Here is a 1,302-nt window from a genome sequence, read left to right on the forward strand (position 1 = left end):
TTTTAAAAATGTCACTGCCCTGGCTCCACCGCAGACAAACTGAAGCAGAATTTCTACATGTGATACCTTGGTATCAGTATTTTTTAATAGTTACTCAGGTGATTCTAATGCAAAGCAAGTTGAAAATCACTAGTTTAAAATAAGGATCACAAACTTAAATGCCCACAAGTAACAGAAATTAGGGAGGTAGGGAAGAGTAAGTGAGAGAAAGGAGGAGACAGTGGCAAACTAAACAGCACATGATCCTCTTAGGAGGGGAACTGCTACTGAGCTCCAGCCAACTGTTGTCATCCAGGAGTGTGACACCATTTTTGCCAGGTCCTGATTTTTAAATGTTCATAAGTAAGTTTTTAAAATTGGGTTGTATGATACATGCTACGATGTGGATGAACCTTGAAAACATTATGCTCAGTCAAAGAAGCCAGACACAAAAGGCCATATTGTGTGATTCCATTTATATGAAATGTCTAGAAGAGGCAAAGCCACCAACACAGAAAGTAGACTAGTGGTTGCCAGGGGCTAGGGAGAGGAGAGAATGTGGTTTGACTGCTTAATGGATGCTGAGTTTCTTTTGGAGTGATGAAAATGTTCTGCAATTAGATATTGGGGATGGTTGCAAAACATTAATATATTAAAAGTTACTGAATTGTACACTTNATCTAGACAAGGAAAATGCAGTTACACATAGGCTGCAAGCCACCCATAAGAGCACCTATTTCAGTTGAAGCCTAAACAACAAATCTAAGCTGAAGCCCTCACCAGCTTTACACCAATATCCTTGTACTATTTCTCATTGAAATGGTACTCAGAGAGCACCAGATCATAGACCAACTGGGTTTACCAGTTGTCTCCTACAAGCAGAGTTAGAACTAGTACTTTCAAAGTAGTTTGGCTCCAAAGTGGAAGGAGAACACTGGAAGCAGGAATGGCGATGAAAGAACAGCTTGAAAAGGTGTATGGCCTCCACCAGTAGAGAAGATGGTTTTTCTTCTTTTCTACAGNTTGCCTGAAAATCAGAAATGAGTGAAGTTTTACTGCAGATTAGACTCAGACTTTTTTCTTACCTGAATTCTTCAGTGTAGTCATTCCTGATATACTCAGCTAGAGTCCTGCTGTACTGCAGGCAGCTCTTGAGGATGTAAAACTGCTGGTACAGCAGAACTGCTTGGCAGGGACTAAGCCGCTGAAACGAAGCTGAAAGCCCCTTCACCACTTGTTTCACAATACTGGCCACAAAAGTAATCTAGACAAGGAAAATGCAGTTACACATAGGCTGCAAGCCACCCATAAGAGCACCTATTT

The 1,302-nt window shown here is 40.9% G+C and overlaps 1 protein-coding gene across 1 annotated transcript in view; it reads right to left on the bottom strand.

Moving 5' to 3' along the window:
• The window catches only part of LOC103581901 (chromosome unknown open reading frame, human C12orf56), a gene marked incomplete at its 5' end in the record, with an annotated part of 12,740 nt that overhangs the window by 1,413 nt on the left and 10,025 nt on the right, over nucleotides 1-1,302 (bottom strand). The window contains one exon of the mRNA XM_008563618.1: nucleotides 1,065-1,243. Within this exon, the coding sequence (XP_008561840.1) occupies nucleotides 1,065-1,243 (179 nt within the window). The remainder of the gene's footprint in view (nucleotides 1-1,064; nucleotides 1,244-1,302) is intronic.

The sequence above is a fragment of the Galeopterus variegatus genome, unplaced genomic scaffold, assembly GCF_000696425.1.
Source record: "Galeopterus variegatus unplaced genomic scaffold, G_variegatus-3.0.2 Scaffold14214, whole genome shotgun sequence".
In the NCBI taxonomy this organism is placed as follows: Eukaryota; Metazoa; Chordata; class Mammalia; order Dermoptera; family Cynocephalidae; genus Galeopterus; species Galeopterus variegatus.